Source organism: Oncorhynchus nerka, linkage group LG17 (assembly GCF_034236695.1).
Source record: "Oncorhynchus nerka isolate Pitt River linkage group LG17, Oner_Uvic_2.0, whole genome shotgun sequence".
NCBI lineage: Eukaryota > Metazoa > Chordata > Actinopteri > Salmoniformes > Salmonidae > Oncorhynchus > Oncorhynchus nerka.
The window spans coordinates 44,723,208-44,743,082 of NC_088412.1; the positions used below are offsets into that span (position 1 = coordinate 44,723,208).

Sequence of the window (19,875 nt, forward strand, 5' to 3'; positions counted from 1 at the left end):
GTGATGTTCTCTTGACAAGTGCGTGAAATGGACCATTTTCCTGTCCTACCAAAAATTCATTATGTAACGAGTATGTTTAGGTGTCAGGAAAAATGTATGTTGTAAAAAGTACAGTATTTTCTTTTGGAATGTAGTGAAGTAAAAGTAGTCAAAAATAAAAAATAGTAAAGTACAGATACCAAAAAAAATTGACATAAGTAGCACTTGAAAGTATTTTTACTTAAGTACTTTACACCACTGTTCAATTGAGATCATTCCCACACTGCCACGTAGGGCTGCACGATATGCGCAAATAATCTAGGACTTATTTTTAACCAAATGTTGCAATTGCAATTTGACTTGCGAATAAGAGCAAAACTGTTGGAAACATGGAAATAGATTGACTATTCTAATTCTACAGTTAGAATATAATAGTGGGCACTTTGAATACAGTGTAGTTTGAGATGACAACGAATTAAAATGCCAGGGAGGAGTTATTGTGACAGGGTAGGAACTAAAGTGTTGATAAGTGTTTCCTAGGGGACCCTATAAGCTTTGGTTACTTTGCATGTTCTCTCTTAGCTAGTTCATGTAGCTAACTTTCTTGCTTTGCATATTCCTCTTTGATTTAGAAGATACTGTTGCTCAAACAACATGCTGATTTTGGTCTACACCATCACTGGTATTATCAGGCTGTATTAGCTGGCTATGTTTGCTATTACTCAGTACATAATGCTATTAGCATTAGCGGCTAACAACTAGCGTCTCAAGATTTAGGGTAACTTGCAAGCTAGCTGTTTGCTGATGTAAGAAACAAAAACTAATAGTGTCATTATAGAACGCTAGTGGATTTATATTAAAACAGCATTATTGTCATCAACATTGTTGCATGTGCTGCATTGACCATGCAGACTGAAGGCAAGTGTATCCTGGTTGAGGAACATCAAATGCGCTCCTTGAGTGACAGGGGGCGTGGCTAGAACTGTGTGGAAAGTGGCACAGAGAGAAAGAGCGTTAAGATATGACTCAAGTAGCTTAGTAAACTATAAAAACAGACTTTACACATGTCGTATCACATTTAACAAACCAAACATTCAAATCCCAGTATAGAAATAAAACCCAAACTAGTCCCTGCATCAATACCGGTATACCGCACAGCCCTAGGTGGTATACTAACCGGTCCTCGACTAACCGGTGCCCCCGCACACCGACTCTACCAGTGCCTCCTGTACAGTTGAAGTCGGAAGTTTACATACACTTAGGTTGGAGTCATTAAAAATTGTTTTTCAACCACTCCACAAAGGTCTTGTTAACAAACTATAGTTTTGGCAAGTCGGTTGGGACATCTACTTTGTGCATGACAAGTCATTTTTCCAACAATTGTTTACAGACAGGTTATTTCACTGTATCACAATTCCAGTGGATCAGAAGTTTACATACACTAGGTTGACTGTGCCTTTAAACAGCTTGGAAAATTCCAGAAAAGTATGTCATAGCTTTAGAAGCTTCTGATAGCCTAATTGACATCATTTGAGTCAATTGGAGGTATTTCAAGGCCTACCTTCAAACGCAGTGCCTCTTTGCTTGACATCATGGGAAAATCAAAAGGAATCAGCCAAGACCTCAAAACAAATTGTAGATCTCCACAAGTCTGGTTCATCCAAGGGAGCAATTTCCAAACGCCACGTTCATCTGTACCAACAATAGTATGCAAGTATAAACACCATGGGACCATGCAGCTGTCATACCGCTCAGGAAAAAGACAGCGTTTGGTCTCCTAAAGTTAAATGTACTTTGGTACGAAAATTGCAAATCAATCCCAGAACAATTGCAAAAGACCTTGTGAAGATGCTGGAGGAATCAGGTGGTTGGCTGCAGGAGGGACTGGTGCACTTCACAAAATAGATGGCATCTCGAGGAAAGGAAAATTATGTGAATGTATTGAAGCAACATCTCAAGACATCAGTCAGGAAGTCAAAGCTTGGTTGCAAATGGGTCTTCCAAATGGACAATGATCCCAAGTACACTTCCAAAGTTGTGGCAAAATGGCTTAAGGACAACAAAGTATTGGAGTGGCCATCACAAAACTCTGACCTCAATCCTGTAGAAAATGTAGAGAATGTGTGTGCAGAACTGAAAAAACATGTGCAAGCAAGGAGGCCTACAAATCTGACTCAGTTACACCAGCTCTGTCAGGAGGAATGGACCAAAATTCACCCAACTTATTGTGGGAAGCTTGTGGAAGGCTACCCGAACATTTGACCCAAGTTGAACAATTTAAAGGCAAAACACTAAATTTGTATTTGGTAGCATGTAAACTTCGTACCCACTGTGAATTTGATGAAAGAAATTAAAGTTGAAATAAATCACTCTACTATTATTTTGACATTTCACATTCTTAAAATAAAGTGGTGATCCTAACTCACCCAAGACAGGGAATTGTTATTAGGATTTAATGTCAGGAATTGTGAAAAACTGAGTTTAAATGTATTTGGCTAAGGTGTATGTAAAATTCCGACTTCAACTGTATATAGCCTCGCTATTGTTATTTTACTGCTGATGTTTAATTATGTTACTTTTATTTCTAATTTTTTACTAAACTTTTTTTTGTTCTTAAAACTTCTTACAGAATTGTTGGTTAAGGGCTTGTGAGTAAGCATTTCACTGTAATTCTACACCTGTTGTATTCGGCACACATGTGACAAATAAAATATTTGATATATACAAGATAGCTCTATTTGGTAAAAGACCAAGTCCATATTATGGCAAAAACAGCTCAAATAAGCAAAGAGAAACGAGAGTCCACCATTACTTTAAGACATGAAGGTCAGTCAATCCGGAAAATGTCAACAACTTTGGTTTTTGCGACTGCACTTCAACATCAAGCGCAATGATGAAACTGGCTCTCATGAGGACCACCACAGGAAAGGAAGACCCAGAGTTACCTCAGAAATTGCAGCCCAAATAAATGCTTCAGAGTTCAAGTAACTGAGACATGTAAACATCAACTGTTCAGATGACACGGCGTGAATCAGGCCTTAATGGTCGAATTGCTGCAAAGAATGAGATTTTTGGTCCCAACCGCCATGTCTATGTGAGACGCAGAATAGGTGAACGGATGATCTCCACATGTATGGTCCCCACCGTGAAGCATGGAGGAGGTGTGATGGTATGGGGGTGCTTTGCTGGTGACACTGTCAGTGACTTCAATAGAATTAGAATTCAATGCACACTTAACCAGCAAGGTTACCACAGCATTCTGGAGCGATATGCCATCCCATCTCATTTGCGCTTAGAGGGACTATCATTTGTTTTTCAACAGGAAAATAACACAACACACCTCCAGGCTGTGTAAGGGCTATTTGACCAAGAAGGAGAGTGAAGGAGTGCTGCATCAGATAACCTGACCTCCACAATCACCCGGCCTCAAGCCCATTGAGATGGTTTGGGATGAGTTGGACCGCAGAGTGAAGGAAAAGAAGCCAACAAGTGCTAAGCATATGTAGGAACTCCTTTAAGACTGTTGGAAAAGTATTACAGGTGAACCTGGTTGAGAGAATGCTAAGAGTGTGCAAAGCTCTCAAGGCAAAGGGCAGAAACTTTGAAGAATCTCATAAATAAATCAAAATATGTTTTATATAACACTTTTTAGTTACTTTATGATTCCATATGTGTTATTTCATAGGTTTTGATGTCTTCACTATTATTCTACAATGTAGAAAATAGTTTAAAAAATAAAGAAAAAAACTCTGGAATGAGTAGGTGTGTCCAAACCTTTGACTGGTACTGTATGTCAGATGTCAATACGGGCCGGTAGGTTGTCTTCTCTCAAATGAGCCATTGATCATATTTTTGCAATATTCCTACCTGAGGTCGACCAGCATGGCTGATTAATTAGGGCCGATTTCAAGTTTCATAACAATCGGCAGACAGCATTTTTTGACGCTGAATATGGCCGATTACATTGCACTCCACGGGTAGACTGCGTGGCAGGCTGACCACCTGTTACGCGAGTGCAGCAATGAGCCAAGTTAAGTTGCTAGCGAAAATTAAATGTATCTGATAAAAACAACTTAACATAATCACTAGTTAACTACACATGGTTGATAATATTATTAGTTTAACTAGCTTGTCCTGCGGTGCAAATAATCATTGCAGTGCCTGTTAATTTATCATCGGATAACAGCCTACTTCGCCAAAACAGGTGATGATTTAACAAGCACATTCACGGAAAAGCACTGTTGTTGCACCAATGTACCTAACCATAAACATCAATGTCTTTCTTAAAATAAATACACAAGTATATGTTTTTAAACCTCCATATTTAGTTAAAAGACATTCATGTTAGCAGGCGATATAAATAGGGAAATTGTGTCACTACTCTTGCGTTCTGTGCAAGCAGTCAGGGTATATGCAGCAGTTTGGGCCGCCTGGCTCGTTGCAAACTGTTTGAAGACCATTTCTTCCTAAACAAGACCGTAATTAATGCCAGAATTTTACATAATTATGACATAACATTGAAGGTTGTGCAAGGTAACAGCAATATTTAGACTGAGGGATGACACCCAGTTCCCTATTTCACTGAGAGAATAAATGTTTTGTTTTCGAAATGATAGTTTCCGGATTTGACCATATTAATGACCTAAGGCCCGTATTTCTGTGTGTTTATTATATTATAATTAAGCTGGTGTGTGGGATTACTGACGACAGGATACAAATATGCTTGTTATCAGAGCCTAATCTCATGTTTGAGAATACACTCAAACTGGCTCAGGCCATGGAGTCTGTGAATAGAAATGCACTGGATTTGCAGGCAAGGGGTGCAACTGCATGCCATACAGTAAAGGAGAGCAGCTCTGAGCTCGCAGAGTTTCAAAGAAGGGAAAGCCGCGGGGCAGCCCCTCCGGTTAATAGAGAATGGTATAGTTGCAAAGGCAAACACAAAGCGTTTGAATGTAAATTCAAACATGAAAAGTTTTACGCATGTTGGCTAATATGACACATTGCGAGGGCGTGCCACAATTAGAAAAAGCTACGGGCTACTTAAAATAAAATGAACAGAAGAAAACAGAATAGCGGAGCTCTAACTACCGCTCAAATTAAGTAATAGAAAGTGATTGCGCAGACGCAGAGAGCAAGCGCTCTCAATGTACAGTGTACAGGGGGCGAATATGAAAAAGGTGAAGCCTTTTATTGTGGAAATGGGAAAAATGGATTTAAGGTACCGTTTGAAATAGACACAGGATGTAGCGTCACACTGATGAACGGGTCCCAATTCAATGAGAAGTGGAAAAAAGGTGAAGTTGACAAACAGAAAGAACATGCCCATTAAACTCAAAAACGTACACAGGGGAGGGGGGAAAAAACTGGGATTGGAGTTGCTGATGTTCAGGTGGAATATCAAGGACAAAATAAAAGTCGGCCTCTCTTAATAGCGGAAGGTACTGGCCCCAGATGAATAGGGAGATGGTGGTTGGAGGAAATAAAATTGAACTGGGATGAAATCAAACATGTCACCACAGAGACATTGACACCGCAACAGGTGCTTTCAAAGCATGACTGTTTTTTCAAAGCGCTAGGGACATTGAAAGGGGTCCAAGCTACCATTCATGTTGCTCCAGATGCTGCTCCCAGATTATATTGGCCAAGATCAGTTCCATATGCCGTGTTGTTGCCAGCGGACAAAAAGTACTCTCAGCTGGCTATCATATTCGGAATACAGAGATTCCACAAGTACTTATACGGGGTAACATTCACTATTGTGACCGACCATAAGCCTCTGATCTCTCTGTTCCATGAACAAAAGCCAGTACCACAAATGGTCTCTCCAAGAGTTCAACGTTGGGCTGTGTGGCCCAGGGCCATCGAGTACAGAAGCCAGGTAGATACCATGAGAATGCTGATGCTCGGAGTATGCTACCGTTCCAGAAATCATCGACCCAGGAAGTAGAAAAGAACCAAGTCTTGATGATCAATGTGTCGGATGATGCACCGGTGAACACAGCACAAAATCAGGCAATGGACTTCAAAGGATGTGACACTATCACAAGTGCATGAATTTATCCTGAAAGGATGCGCTACAGTGACAGAGCCTCAGATCATGCCTTACTACGCTCACTGCTTGGTTTTGAGTGTTTGAGATGGATGTATTCTGTGGGATTCAAGTGTAGTTCTCAGTAGCGGGGACTGCTACTGAAGTGGTTGCACCAGTCACATCCAGATACGTCTGGTGGCCAAAGATAGACCAGGATGTGGAAAATGAGGTTAGCCTGTGTACAGATTGTCAGAGTAAAGGAAGTCACCCCCCTCACCGTGCCATTACATACATGGGAATGGACAGGAAAACCATGGACACGACTACATGTGGACTACACTGGACCCTTCCTAGGGAAAATGTTCCTCGTGCAGATTGATTCTCATCCGAGCTCAAATTCCAGTTCCATCCGTTGACTTGGATCAATGCTTAAATGAGCAGGACAGGACATTGGAACGTTCACCAGAGCTGCAGTTGGACAAACAACCTGAGACCAATGAGGCTCAACTTCCTGAGAGCACTGAGAGTCTCCACAAAAGTACTTTGTTTCACCATGAAGTGGTGAAGTGCTGGTAGCACCAGCTACACTACCTCTGAGACACTATTAGAGAGAGAAGTCCGCCAGACTATTTCGGATCCTATTTCTTTTATTCAAATAGGCAAGTCAGTAAAGAACAAATTGTTATTTGCAGTTTGATGGCTTGGAGATAAGCTGTTTTTCAGTCTCTCGGTCCCAGCTTTGATGCATCTGTGCGGTCTCCACCTTCTATATGGTAGCGGGGTGAACAGGCAGTGGCTCGGGTGGCTGAGGTCCTTGATCTACTTGGCCTTTCTGTGACACCAGATGCTGTAGATGTCCTGGGGGCCAGGCAGTGTGCCCCTGGTGATGCCTTGGGCTGAATGCGCCACCCTCTGGAATGGTATTCATTGATGTACACATCAAGAAACTTGAAGCTTTGTTTTGTTGACAATTGAGAGAGAGGTTGTTTTCCTGGCACCACTCTGCCAGGGCCCCTCACCTCCTCCCTGTAGGCTGTCTTGTCGTTGTTGGTAATCAGGCCTACCACTGTTGTGTCGTCAGCAAACTTGATGATTGAGTTGGAGACGTGTTTGGCCACGCAGTAATGAGTGAACAGGGAGTACAAGAGGGGGTTGAGCACGTACCCTTATGTGGCCCCTGTGTTGAGGATCAGCATGGTGGAGGTGTTGTTGACTACCTTCACCACCTGGGGGGGCGGCCCGTCAGGAAGTCCAGGACCCAGTTGCACAGGGCGGGGTTCAGACCCAGGGCCCCGAGCTTAGTGATGAGCTTGGAGGGCAATATGTTGTTGAGCTTTCATCGACGAACAGCATTCTTACATACTTATTCCTCTTGTCCAGATGGGATAGGGCAGTGTGCAGTGCAATGGCAATTGAGTCTTCCGTGGGTCTGTTGGGGAGGTATGCAAATTGTAGTGGGTCTATGTTGTTGTCGGGTAAGGTGGAGGTGATATGATCCTTAACTAGCCTATCAAAGCAGGGAGATAGTCATTTCATTCAGTTACCTTCGCTTTCTTGGATACAGGAACAATGGTGGACATCTTGAAGCAAGTGGGGACAACAGACTGGGATAGTGAGAGATCGGATATGTCCGTAAACACTCCAGCCAACTGGTCTGCACATGCTCTGAGGGCGCAGCTTGGAATTTGGTCTGCTATAGCCCATAGAAACTCATTGAATAACACAATCAGAAATGGCAAAACAGACAGTCCAAAAATGCATAATAAATATTAAGGTTGTGAAGTGTTTTTCCTATATCTAGGAGATATTAACACATATTTCACCCCTTTTGTCTCCTGGTCTGACAAACAGCGCTGTAGCTCTGCCGCTTTACACCACAGATGCAGAAGGCCAACATAGGTGGATGCAGTGGATTGAGACGCAGGCCATGCAATTTTGATGGGGAAAAGGTGTTTAGCTGGTCCTAATTTGCCGAAGAGGGCAGGGGAAGGCCTTGTAACTGTCCCCGAAGGGGGAGAAGCAATGGTCCAGAGTTCTCTATGTGCACAGGAGATGTGTTGATAGAAAGTTGGTAGCGTTTTCCTCAGATTTCCATTATCAAAGTCACCAGCTACAATAAATGCAGCCTCAGGATATTTGCTGTTTCCAGTTTGCACAAAGTCCGGAGTAGTAGTCGCAGTGTTGGCTTGGGGGGAGATATACACGGCCGTGACGACGACAGAAGAAAATTCTCTATGTGCACAGGAGATGTGTTGATAGAAAGTTGGTAGCGTTTTCCTCAGATTTCCATTATCAAAGTCACCAGCTAAAATAAATGCAGCCTCAGGATATTTGCTGTTTCCAGTTTGCACAAAGTCCGGAGTAGTAGTCGCAGTGTTGGCTTGGGGGGAGATATACACGGCCGTGACGACGACAGAAGAAAATTCTCTCGGGAGGTAATGTGGTCGGCATTTGATGGTGAGGTATTGAAGATCATGAAAACAAAAGGACTTGAGTTCCTGTATGTTCCCACAATCACACCATGAATAGTTAATCATGAAACATACACCTCTGCCTTCCTTTTTCTCAGAGTTGTTTCTTCCTGTCTGCGCGATGGATGGATGGAGAACCCCGCTGGCTGAATGTACAGGGACAGTATATCTGGAAAGAGACATGATTCTATAAAACAGAGTATGTTACAGTCCCTGATGTCTCTGTGGAAGGAAATTCTCACCCTGAGCACATCTACTTTATTGTCCAGGGACTGAGCGTTAGCGAGTAATATACTCAGAAGTGGTGCATGGTTTGCCTCCTGAGTCTGACTAGGAGCGCACTCATTACTCCTCTTCCCCGGCAACGGAGTCTTCAAGCAGCCCCCGGTATGAATTATATTGCTCCGGGGAGTTCAAACAAAGGATCCAATTCAGGAAAGTCAAATTGAGTGACTGCCAATCTAATATCCCAAAGTTATTTTCGGCTGTAGGTAATAATGCAAGAAATATTCTGAGCAAATAATGTAAGAAATAACTAAATTCGCAAAATACGAAGTATACACGTTGTGGACACTTTTAGGGACCATAATGAAATTCTTCAGGAAATGGGCGTGGCTTCACAATGTTTTCAGATTTGAAGAAAATTGCGGAAATGAAGTCCAACGAGACCGGATACAAAATAAATTGCTTTAAAACCTCTATGGGATTGGTGTCCCCCCCACAGGACGGTTGAGCTAACGTAGGCTAATGTGATTAGCATGAGGTTGTAAGTAACAAGAAAAAATCCAAGGACATAAGCTTTCTGCCCATATCAGATATGTCTAAATTAGGCACATTTGGGCAGTCTTGATACAACACTTTGAACAGATATTCAATAGTTCATTGGATCAGTCTAAAACGTTGCACATACACTGCTGCCATCTAGAGGCCAAAATCTACAGAATCAACTTCCGGTAGACAGGCGTAGCACCAATATGCTCAACTGAAAGGATACTGTTTGTTTACAGTATACTAAAATTAACTAAAAGTATGTAGTATGTACTCATTAAGTATGTAGTATTAGTATGGGTATTCGAACACAGCTTATGTCTGTCGGCACCATCTTGCAGGGCCAGGCATTACCATGATGGAACCATTACCTGACTTCTTGCGGTTCAGCAGGTAGAAGAGCAATTGCTCCACCTCGGGTAGTTTAGATGGATGAATGAGCCTGCATTCTTCCACCACCTTCCGAGCTAGGGTGTCAATGTCCGTGTTGGCGCTCAAGCTTTTTAGGTGGATGCTGTAAATAGAAAATACACATGCAACATAATTTTGAGACATTTTCTAAGAAACATTGCTAGTTCCAATAACTCTTCAATGTGACGGGGAAGGAACGAGTGTTTTGGTCTGTTTTTCCCCTGGGACCCTACTTAGTGGTGAACATGTAAAATGGTATAAAAGCACCCCTTTTCAGGTGAGTGACTGAAACACAACATTAATCTCATTCCTAGTAGCTTAGTAACATTAAATTACGTTAGGTTAGCCTCTTTTAGAATCCAAGAGTGAAATAATTACTCTCGTCTCTAACATGTAGGCTCAGCATTCCTGAACAGTCCTGTTACAAGTCAAGAGTGAAATACTTACTCTCGTCTCTAACATGTAGGCTCAGCATTCCTGAACAGTCCTGTTACAAGTCAGAATGTTGAACAAACTTCATTTCAACTTACTCTACCTGTTGTCTGCCGATTTTGGCCCTATGTCAGAGGTAATCTGAGACAAAATATCCACAGGGAAGTGTTATCAACCCAACCTTCAGTACACTGGTCTGTATATTGGTTTTTCGCACGTGACAAACACTTGCCCAATATGGCCAAGCCTAACCAAACCACAGCCCGAACATTGTCCGAGGCAATCAGCTGACCAACACTTCCAGCTGATTGTGAAGAAACGTGATTTGGCCGACTATGTTCAGTTACATTTGGCTTCTTGGGGTGGCAACGTAGTCTAGTGGTTAGAGTGTTGGACTAGTAACCGAAAGGTTGCAAGTTCAAATCCCCGAGCAGACAAGGTACAAATCTGTCGTTCTGCCCCCGAACAGGCAGTTAACCCACTGTTCCTAGGCAGTCATTGAAAATAAGAACTTGTTCTTAACTGACTTGCCTAGTTAAATTTAAAATATATATATATATTGTTTACATATATTGCATCATGAGCAATGCGTTAAGTAATTGAAAATACAAGTGACAGAACCTACCAGCACCACAAAAAAAATGGGTAAACAACAATTTCTTGTGGATACCCTATCTCCATCTCCGACCAACAACACGGAAAACCAGTAAAGTGTCAATTCAACATTCTGGCTTGTAGTGGCTCTTGCTTCTTTTTTGGGCAGACTCTTTCATACTGAATAGCCATGGTTACAGTCTGATGTTTAAGCAAACATCAGGCATGTGTGTAGCTAGACCCATGCTTACATTTTCTGACACTCCTTGCGTTCCCCAACCATCGGGTCTCCCATCTCACCGAGGATAGTTGCCTCCAACTCATACTGAACGATGAGGGCTTTCTCTGTCGGGTGGACATCCAAACTCCCCCCTTTCACTTTCCTATGGAATTAGATAAATGGCCAAGTGTCACATGAAGGAAAACCGGATGATAAACCGGTTTTGATTTACAACATTTTGTTTCAACCACTAAATTGTTAGCTAGACAGTAAGCTTGAAGCCTATACTTAAATAGATGTCTTAATATAATTTTAAGACAATTGTCACGTTGTTAAATTTCAATAACAGCTGATTGCTAGCCATAGTTTGGGTGTACTCATTATTCCAAACAGTTGCATTTTCAACTAAAACAAGAGTTTATATTGGAAAAATGTAGGTAGGTGCAGCAATGGCTAGAAGGGATTCAGCTTTTGTCAGATTTGACTTACACAGCAGGTTTACGATAATAACGTAGCCGGTTAGGAAAAGGGTTAGAATTAGCTCAAATGTCCCCCAAAATTGAATTGAGTTAATTTAACAAAAGCTGCATCCCTACTTGCCATGACCGGTAGGCCCCTCCCCATTTTTCGTTCCGTTTAAGAACGTTTCGCTACAGAATAGGCGTAATGAATACGCCCCTGGCTAGCTAACGTTAGCTGCTAGTTAGTTGCTTGCAACCGTTACCTTTTCAAATACCGTGCATCTTCTGCTTGCAATTTTTCCATTTCGGAAATAATAGAAAACTCATATAAAATGTTCTTTCACAGTAATTTCAACAGAACGACTCGATTTGTTAGCTAAATGTAGAGTTCTCATCGTTTATGTGTTTGCTTTGTGTTGCTAGGGTGAGACTGTCATCCCAGCATGCAAAGCAGAAAATTAGAGAAAAAGCATAGAACGTTGAAATGCGGAAAAGAGAGCAACTTATCGCCATCTGTAGGTCTGGAGGAGAACATGTACAGCTGGAAAGGGATACAGTTACACGTGGGTGACTTCAGGTTTGTTTAGCCGTTGATTGGGTTTATCAGATACTGTATGTTATCCATTGTCCAATGTCCACATATGTTGTTCCAGCCAGGGACCTCATGCAGGAACAACATGCATTATGTTGTCTCTGGTATGACATAGTCAGGTAATGGATTCTTCAATTTCACACTTTTGTTGGATCTGATTTGTTCAGTTTTTATAATCAGTGAAATTTAGTGCTTTTCCTTTATTCTAAGGAAACATCTTCCATTTGTAGACCATTTCCTTTGTAACCAGCTGGTGATCTATTTGAATCCTTTTTTATTAAGTTCAAGGCTGTGTTTGATTGGTCGGACATCTTTTTTAAGTAGCGTAGCTAACATGATGGACGTCCCAACAGAAGGTTCAGGTCACTGAGGTCACAGGGTTAGGTGACATTGACAATGGACCGTACAGTTCAGGATGTAAATATGTGAACTTAGTGGCTAAACGTTATGTAACAGCTCAGAGCTAGGGAAAATGAATTATTCAAATTCATTTTCATATCTGACTATTACACTGGAATGGACTCTGATTAAGATACATTGTGTATAACAATTCAACAGTCTGAATGAATGAAGTCCATAAATAATGATTGCACACATGAAGGGTACAGAAAACGAGATATAGTTGAGCTATACTGTAAACCCTTTATCATCTTAACAGTCTGAACAGTCTAGTCAACAAGCCATTAATGTTGACAGCATATGTGTTAAAGGGACAGAACATGTGATTGCACAACTTGTGCTAGCTGATCCCAGCCTTTCGAAGTGACAGGTGATGTCATCACTCTGAAATTTGAATCCGTCGGCGAGAAGGCTACACTGGTATTTACTTTCTGGTTGAAACAGAATTTACTGGGCGTTGGACAACATGTGAATTCTATGGGCAACACATTGCCTTTTTACTATAAAGTCAACTGAAGTGAGTGAAAGGATGGGCGATGTTTACAGTTTGCCAATGTACATACGGTTATGTGCTGGCCAAGACTAGCTTACTGTAAAATATATGTGGGAGTGTTTAATGAGGAGTGTTTGATGCTATTTACCATAAAGGAATTTGCATAGGATTGGCCATGCAGACTTGTTCTTTTTCTGAAATCCTCTGCAGATCATGGTGCATCAACATCCAAGTCATTATTAAAGGCTATGTACAGTATGTTGAGGATCTGGGATCTGAAATGTTGATTGAGCATGGTGACACGTACACATTGGGGATTTCCCTGGAGACATGAAGTCCGACTAACTGACACATATCTGGACCAGAAGTTTAGAGACAACAAAAACTGAGAGGCTAGGGCGATGCTTCAGCATCTGACTATAGGCAGAAAATAAATGTCAAACAGTCCAAATGTCTCTATTCAAAGCTTTAAATATAAATAAATATTGACATGTTGTTGAGTGAATGCATGCATGGTCTAACATACATTTAAATTACTTATCACTCAATGTGTAAATTAGGCTTCTTGAGACAAGAACACTGCATATGCAGTGCATGCTATGTATAGATACAAACATGAGAAGACATTGCTAAAAATAACTGCTACATTATACGGCTGTAAGTGCCGGGTGAATGTAGGGTCCGTCTTGTGCGCTTCTGGTATTTGTGGGTTGAAAGCTCAAATACCACTCGGCATGCCTGCTCTTTTTGAGGGAGGAGGCATCTTCTGAAACAGATAGCTAGCACCCCTCCTTCTGTCTCTGGCTCCTCTCTCACACCTCCCAAGCCAAATGCTCAAGCAGGTGACCCGTTAAGCCGGGGTCAGTTTTCAGCACCACCTCAAAACATGATCCTAGCCTATCCCTTTTGTCCACGCTGCCTGAGGCTACCACCTGACACCAGGATCCACAGACATAGCAGCACCACAGAAGCAACAACACTCTCACATTCAGTTCATACACACTACTCGCTCGCTAGACTGGACGCACACAGAGTAGGGACACTGCCACAGGCACACTAGGTCACACACACACACAGACTGTTGGTTCACACATAGCTTGCTCGCTGTGCTGGACACAGACACAGGGCAGGGATGTCTCCGAGCCTGGAAGACACACAAAGAGCAGGGATGTCTTCCAGCCCCCGGCCTAACATGGAGATCCAAGCTCTCCACCAGGCCCATCGGAACCGCTGTAAGAACACAGATGCGTCATTGTGTCGCCACAGCCTGTCCTTCCATCTGCACCACACACTGAGGACTGAACTATTTGCCTGCTTCCTGTACCTGCTGGAGTAGATCCCTCTGGTTAAGGACAGAGGCGCCACCAACACCACTCAAAGGGCTCTGGGCAAAGTGAGGGGGGATTGGGTGTGTTTGAGCATGATGTGTACCACACAGGCAGAGATATAGTGTGTACTGTAGGATGTAAATGATATATGTGGGTATATAATATATGAGACAATCTGTCTTAATGGGACTTCTCTGCATTAATAAAGGTTACAAAAAATATATCCAAGTACAGTGTGTGCTTGCTGGCTGTCTGATATTGCACCATACTGTCCAGCTCCTATAGAGGAGATAATGTGTACCTGATCTAATTTATAGCCCTCTAATTTATAACCCTGATTCAGGTCCTATAATCAGTTGAAAATGTCTCCACCATCTAACCATACTGACCATCCCACCATTATTATGATCAAACAAGAGATGGAACATATGCCTCTAAATGACTGATAATATGCTAAAAAGATAGTAGCACTCTGTAATGGGATACTACTACTGTACTTACAGTGGCCTTGCTTAATGAAAACTTGATTTCTCCAATGAGTGTTCAGTTGGTAAAACCAACCTGTCCAAAACAAGCCCTATCAATGGCATGGTATGTGTCGTGTGTAAGCATTACCTCTGCCCTGTCATGAAGTGTGTAATTCACAACAGTCAGTTTCATAGTCATATTATTTACACATGGCAGCCAGGGATTTTTATGGGTTGAATAAAGGCCTGTTTTAATGTCTTCGTAAATGTTACATTTACACAGGCAGCCAAAATCTGATCTTTTTTTCTTTTTTTTTCTTTTTTTTTTTAACAAATTGGTCTTTTGACCAATCAGATCCCCTCTGAAAAATAGCTTATGTGGAAAGACCTGATGTGATTGGTCAAAATACCAATAAGTGGAAAAAATATCATAATTTCCCTGCCTGTGTTTGAGACGATTCCATATTTTCTTGAAGGAGAACCAGGTAACCAATAGTTGTCATATCCATCTTGTTATCAGATAGAGGTACAGATAGCAAGGAGATGTATTCCGTACAGCTCTGTAGTCTCATAGTAGATTGATCGTTGTGATTGTTTCAACCAGATGTGGAGGGCAAATTCAGAACAACAGTGAAATGACAAATCTGCATGTAGAAACAGTAGGTGACCTTTTGTACAGTACAGTATGTGGTGAAATTCAGGCCTTTGATAAGAGAAGACATATACAATGTGTTTGTCCAAACAGATGGAGGTACACAAAGGCTAGTAAACAGAAACACTATCCTTCCACTAATGAGATTAACTAATTATGGGTGATGATAGGGGAAGGTGGCCGTAAAATGGCAGCTGACTGGCAGAGCAACACCTTTAACACACAGATCTCTTTCACACTCTCTCTTTCTTCCCCTCCTCTGAGACGTCTTGTCCTTGTAACTATACTTAACCCTCTTTCCTCAAGGTGTCCCTATAAGGTGAGATGACTGAGTGTGCACACCAGTGTTGTATCAGAATACAGTCTCTGTGCCAAACCTGATGCGTTGTGATCCTGAAACATTTCTCGGATAAAATGGTCTGCCAAGTGAACACCTGATTCCAGAGGTCTTGAATGTGCTTGGCATCCCTCTGGGCACACATTGGTTGTTTCAACGTACTGTGAAGTGGAATCAATGTGGAAAATAAGTCATCAATCAGTACTGTTTTCATCCAATTTCAACCAGCGTTGTAAAAATTGAAATAAGGGTCAAACTTAACCTTAAATACATTGACTTACCCTGACTAAGAGGTAGTTACATTTATCTAATTTCAACATAATCATCAGAACTACTCTATGCACAAGTTGAAATTGTTAAATTCCACATAGAAATGTTAAACATATGACAACATATGTTTCATCAAATATTCAATATACGTATATTGGGTGGTTGAAATAGTTTAATTTGAGATTTGATTAGATATATTTTATAAGACCTGTTTCAATATTGATAATAAAATGGTATGTTTGAATCAACATAATGGTTTCAACGTCATATCAACCTAAACAAAAAAGGGGTACAAATGGAAGTTGGAAGTTTACATACACAAATACATTTAAACTCAGTTTTTCACAATTCCTGACATACAATCCTAGGAACAATGTACCTGTCTTAGGCCAGTTAGGATCACCACTTTATTTTAAGAATGTGAAATGTCAGAAAAATAGTAGAGAGAATGATTTATTTCAGCTTTTATTTCTTTCATCACATTCCCAGTGGGTCAGAAGTTTACATACACTCAATTAGTAATTGGTAGCATTGCCTTTAAATTGCTAACTTGGGTCAAACATTTTGTGTAGCCTTCTACAAGCTTCCCACAATAAGTTGGGTGAATTTTGGCCCATTCCTCCTGACAGAGCTGGTGTAACTGAGTCAGGTTTGTAGGCATCCTTGCTTGCACATGCTTTTTCAGTTCTGCCCACAAATTTTCTATGGGATTGAGGTCAAGGCTTTGTGATGGCCACTCCAATACCTTGACTTTCTTGTTCTTAAGCTATTTTGCCACAACTTTGGAAGTATGCTTGGGGTCATTGTCCGTTTGGAAGACCCATTTGCGACCAAGCTTTAACTTCCTGACTGTTGTCTTGAGATGTTGCTTCAATATATCCACATAATTTTCCTACCTCATGATGCCATCTATTTTGTGAAGTGCACCAGTCCCTCCTGCAGCAAATCACCCCCACAACATAATGCTGCCACCCCCCGTGCTTCACGGTTGGGATGGTGTTCTTTGGCTTGCAAGCCTCCCCATTTTTCCTCCAAAACATAACGATGGTCATTATTGCCAAACAGCTCTATCTTTGTTTCATCAGACCAGAGGACATTTCTCCAAAAAGTACAATCTTTGTCCCCATGTGCAGTTGCAAACCATAGTCTGGCTTTTTTTTATGGCGGTTTTGGAGCAGTGGCTTCTTCCTTGCTGAGCGGTAAACTTCCGACTTCAACTGTATATTGAAATATGATGTGAAGCCACAGTCCAACGATTTCTGTCTGAAAAGTGACTCCTACTGGTATATGAGCTTTGGAAACAAGCTGTGGTCGTTTGAGCTGAGATATCATGTCAACACATTTAGACAAAATGATCAGGTTCCATAGTCGTTTGCGAAGAATAGATTGTCTGTTATATATGTTATATATGTTATTCATAATGTACAGTGTATATACTATGCAAGCAGATGATACATCTCCTTCAAATGTTGATATTTGGTTGCATTTACAATTCAATATCCAGTTTGTCTACAAATGAATGATCGATATGTTAGATTCAAGTCTCCATCTCAACCAAAAATCGCATTTAAAGAATAGCGCTTAATCAAATCAAACCCGAAATGCACTTCAAATAAAGTTTGATTTGATTTAGTCCTGTTCTTCCACTTCGATGTCTGTTTGAGATGGAGACACGAATCCAACATATATTAATAATTGACAGATAAAAATTGAAATCAACCAACCATCCTTCATACAGAAGACCATATCCAAATGTAGAAGTGTATTATTCATAAAGCTTCAAGTTCCTCGCCGTACACATCACTGACAAACTGAAATGGTCCACCCACACAGACAGCATGGCTAAAACCCTCACAAACTTCTACAGATGCACAAACGAGAGCATTCTGTCGGGCTGTATCACCCCCTGGTACAGCAGCTGCGCTGCCCTCAACCGCAAGGCTCTTCAGATGGTAGTGGGCAAACCTGTCCTCCAGGACACCTACAGCACCCGATGTCACAGGTAGGCCAAAAAGATCATCAAGGACAACAACCACCCAAGCCACTGCCTGTTCACCCCGCTTACCATCCAGAAGGCGAGGTCAGTACAGGTGAATCAAAGCTGGGACCGAGAGACTGAAGAACAGCTTCTATCTCAAGGCCATCAGACTGTTAAAAAGCCATCCCTAACATAGAGAGGCTGCTGCCAACATACAGACTCAAATCACTGGCCACTTTAATAAATGGATTTTATAATGGTATCACTAGTCACTTTAAATAATGCCACTTTAATAATGTTTACATATCCAACATTACTCATCTCATATATATATATATACTTTATATAATCTATTGCATCTTGTCTTTTCTCGCATCCATATATTTAGATGTACACTACCATTCAAAGTTTTGGGGTCACTTTGTCCTTGTTTTTGAAAGAAAAGCACACTTTTTTACCATTAGACACTGTTAATGTTGTAAATGACTATTGTAGCAGGAAACAGAAGATTTTTTTTAATGGAATATCTATATAGGCGTACAGAGGCCCATTATCAGCAACCATCACTCCTATGTTCCAATGGCACGTTGTGTTAGCTAATCCAAGTTTATAATTTTAGAAGCATAATTGATCATTAGAAAACCCTTTTGCAATTATGTTAGCACAACGGAAACTGTAGTGTTAATTAAAGAAGCAATAAAACTCAATTCACCCAATCCGCCTATGTCGGCCTTGTGCATCTGCGTTGGAAAGTGGCAGAGCTACAGAGCTGTTTGTCAGACCAGTAGACATCCCAAAAATCAGTGTTCTCACGAAAACGTCTGAACGTACTAAAGGGTTTGGCCTACAAACTAATATGACCACTCTACGGAAAGAGGAAACTCTCACAAACACGATGCTGTTCTTCGTTTTACTCTAGTTCCCCACAGGACTCCTCTGAATGTAACCCAGTACCGGTTTAAAAAAAGAAGAGAAGTATAGAAGTAGTTTTGTGTTAAAACAAAGTGTTAAATATGTGTTGAGAAAAACAAATATTTCCTGAGCTTTCTTATGTCTCCTAAATATAGGACACATCAACTTTTTTTTTCAACATGATTTTTTTTTACTGTCTGTTTTGAAATGATGACTAGGTGTTGTAAAGTTATGAAACTAGGCGTATGTCACTACTTCACAGGAGAGGCTTTTGAACCTAAACATTATTTTTGGGGGGCAGAAATGTAACATGTGAACTTTCATGTGCCCAAATAACAAACATGTATTCCATCTGTAAATACATGTTACAATTTTCAATTACGAGCCCAGTTGGTTTAGCCACGGAAAAAGACAGAAATCTTCCCGCTAGCCATGATTGGCTGAGATAATGGATGGGCTGGATATGCCGGGAGATGAGTTTGGATTGGTCTGCCATGTAGCATACTTCTGTTTATAACATTAGCTGCTCAGTATGTGTTGATACAGTAGTGCTTTCTACACTGAATTCCAACTGATCTATTGTAATGAGTCCTGTGTGTAGCTGGTGAGAGAGTTCGGCGCAAGACAGCAGATACAAGTAAAAAATGTGCTTTACTCAAAAAAGGCAAATATACAAAGAAACATCTTTAGCACACACAGACGGTCGAAATATACAATAAACAATCACTCACAAAAACCATGTGTGGAACAGAGGGTTAAATAATGAACAAGAAATTGTGGGATTGACAACAGGTGTGTGAAACAAAGACAAAACAAATGGAAAATGAAAAGTGGATCGCAGTAGCTAGAAAGCCAGTGACATCGACCGCCGAATGCCGCCCGAACAAGGAGAGGGACTGACTTCGGCGGAAGTCGTGACATCTATCAAAAGATCAGTTGGATAAAGTGATATGCTACTTTCTGCACACGCCACGGTCAGTGTGAACTGGAGTAACTTGACACCACTGGCCAAACAAGGTGGCTACAAACAAAACAAAAAGTTAAATGGTTATAGTCTGCCGTGAGGCGTTCATCCAT

At 41.2% G+C, this 19,875-nt stretch overlaps 1 protein-coding gene across 2 annotated transcripts in view; it reads right to left on the reverse strand.

The window, feature by feature from the left end:
* The window catches only part of LOC115145309 (kinesin-associated protein 3-like), a 54,447-nt gene extending 42,637 nt beyond the window's left edge, over nucleotides 1-11,810 (reverse strand). For both annotated transcript variants that reach the window (XM_029686781.2, XM_029686782.2), the window contains exons 1-3: nucleotides 11,634-11,810; nucleotides 10,941-11,072; nucleotides 9,624-9,766 (exon numbers count right to left, since the gene is read on the reverse strand). In XM_029686781.2, coding sequence (XP_029542641.1) covers nucleotides 9,624-9,766; nucleotides 10,941-11,072; nucleotides 11,634-11,674 — 316 coding nt within the window. In that variant the 5' untranslated portion in view covers nucleotides 11,675-11,810. The remainder of the gene's footprint in view (nucleotides 1-9,623; nucleotides 9,767-10,940; nucleotides 11,073-11,633) is intronic.
* Between the last annotated feature and the right edge of the window lie 8,065 nt (nucleotides 11,811-19,875).